Below are 2,483 nucleotides of genomic sequence, written 5' to 3' on the forward strand. Positions count from 1 at the left end.
ATGCCGAAGTGGAAAGTCTTGTTTACGTCAAAACCAATTCGAACTATATTTTGTTAGCTTTAAATGCTAGATTGTCAGACTTCAAATTTAAGTCGGAAAAATTTTACAATATGTTAATGCATGTTATGCATCAATTTTATCCTAAAATTGTAAAATGAGTCTCTAAAGTAGTAATATTAGTCCTTGAAGTTGTAATATATACGAGTAGTTGTAAATTTTAAAGTTACAACATTAGTTATCATGTGTCCTTAAAGTAAATTTTACAGTTACAACATTAGTCATTGTGTCTTTAAAGTGATAAAATGCGTGCTTAAAGTGGTAATTGAATCCTCAAAGTGATTGAAAAAGTTTTTATATCTTTGAGGATTTGTATTACAACTTTGAGGATTTGTATTACAACTTTGAGGACTCAGTTACCTCTTTAAGGACACATAAGGATTAATATTGTAACTAATTTTTTTACAACTTTAAAGACTTATATTACAACTTTAAGGACTAGCTAATATTACTACCGTAAGACTCGATCATTTTATAACTTAAGAGCAAAGTTGATACATCACATGCATTTTTTTTTTATTGGTTAATGATCGAGGATAGGCGAATAATCACCTATCACTCTATGTTATTAATAAAAGAAAAAAGAAACAAAGGAGGGGGATCAAAACCAAAACATCCTAAAACAAATGACAGACTAGCTGAAACGAAATTGAGGCATACCTCTAACATCGTTATTATAAGACAATAATATGAAAGGTGGAGGCTCATCCCACCATATCAATTCAGAGCATGACGTACCTTGATTTGCCAGAGCATCAGCTATCTTATTCCCTTCACGAAAAATATGAGTAGCCTTGAAATTCATTTTAGAGATTCGGTATAAGCAATTCAACCAACGAACTCGAAGAGGCCAAGGAACAAGAGAAGGTCTGCGAATATAATCAAGTACCAAAGATGAGTCAACTTCCAACCAAATATGCTTCCAATCACGAACCCAAGCAAGCTCAATAGCTTTAATAACAGCCATTATCTCCGTTGAAATTGAACTAGGAATTTCAAGATTAGAGGCAAAAAGCACCTAGAAAGTGGCCCTTGTAATCTCTAAAAATAGCACCATAACCACCCACTCCCTCTTCATGCTTCCAAGAGCCATCAGAATTTATCTTCACCCACCCAAGAGAAGGAGGAATCCAATTAACTTCAACCACTCTAGGAGTGGCACGAGGTCGACATGGGGCTCCAAAACATTTCAAAATTCGTAGCTCCTGGACACTGTTATGCATATGACCCGTTGTAAGATGACTAGTGGCTCTTATATGACTTGATATTAGCTTGCAAACAACTTCAACTGAAAAGCGACAACCATCAAATCTGGTTTTATTTCTCACATGCCAAACAAACCACAAAATGGAGGTAAAGCAAATAAGCCATAATTCCATTAATTGAGGACTTCTTCCATTCTGCAAACCCAACCCATAAAGCTCCAAAATAGAAGAAGGAATCATACCTAACTCAAAAATAGAGCCAAAGTGACAGAAGAGACGCCAACGGCACCAACACCCAAAGCCAAAGGTAAAGTGTTCGTCAAAGGACTCCACAATTCCAAGAATGCTTTCCATGTGCTCGTGCAATAATGGTAAGGATATCGAGAGACGCCAACGGCACCAAATATTCCAGCTTGATTCAATACGCCTTCAAAATTGGCTAATATGAATTCTGTCCACTCCATTACGCCTATCTCAAGTGTAGCACAACCCCGGAAACAAAGGCTCGAAGACCAATCTTGTTTGGTGTTTAGCATCCTGTGAAGTATCGGGTAAAAATTCTCTTCGAAAGTGAAAAGACCTCCATCATGTCTGTTATCAACCTTCTCCAAAGTATGCCCCTTAAATACATGGGAAAAGTTGTGGGTTGTTCTTATCACTTGATCCTCCAAATCTTGGCGAAATGTAAGAAAGCCTGAGTTCATTTCAACTTCTGTCACCAAGGTAATGATGTCTTTAGGAGGGACATCAACATGAATGGAGCTTAAAGGCTGTGATCTCACGTACTCTATGCCCTTTCCAACAACCTGCCTGTGTTTGTCCAAAGCTGCCTCGCGGGAAATTCGACCATATGCATCCATTACCTGAGATTATAGCACGCAGAGATGTTAAAAGCAAGCAATAGCAAGTCAAGCTTTGCGCGAGAAAAGCAAGTTCCACGTACAAAGCTTGAGGGGGCACTGTTGATACCAAAAAAAAAGGATTACAGAAAAGGAAAAAAATAAATAAAATAAATAAATGGAAGAGTATTTATTCATGTCATACTCTTCCGTTGGTTTTGATTACACGCACAAAGCTTTTGAGTTCAATTACAACTCTTGCAAGCAGGTGCTTGGATAAGAACAAATCAGTACGAGCACCAGAGTTTGATTGTAACTCAATTATCCTAACCAAGCACTCTATATAAAGAGGCCAATACCTTCAAAAAAAAAAAAAAAANAA

The 2,483-nt window shown here is 36.9% G+C and overlaps 1 protein-coding gene across 2 annotated transcripts in view; it reads right to left on the reverse strand.

Moving 5' to 3' along the window:
• Positions 1 to 578: 578 nt before the first annotated feature.
• LOC101308710 overlaps positions 579 to 2,483 on the reverse strand; it is a 3,998-nt gene continuing 2,093 nt past the window's right edge. For both annotated transcript variants that reach the window (XM_004307301.1, XM_004307300.1), the window contains one exon: positions 579 to 2,125. In XM_004307301.1, coding sequence (XP_004307349.1) covers positions 1,505 to 2,125 — 621 coding nt within the window. In that variant the 3' untranslated portion in view covers positions 579 to 1,504. The remainder of the gene's footprint in view (positions 2,126 to 2,483) is intronic.

This window comes from Fragaria vesca, linkage group LG7, assembly GCF_000184155.1.
Source record: "Fragaria vesca subsp. vesca linkage group LG7, FraVesHawaii_1.0, whole genome shotgun sequence".
In the NCBI taxonomy this organism is placed as follows: domain Eukaryota; kingdom Viridiplantae; phylum Streptophyta; class Magnoliopsida; order Rosales; family Rosaceae; genus Fragaria; species Fragaria vesca.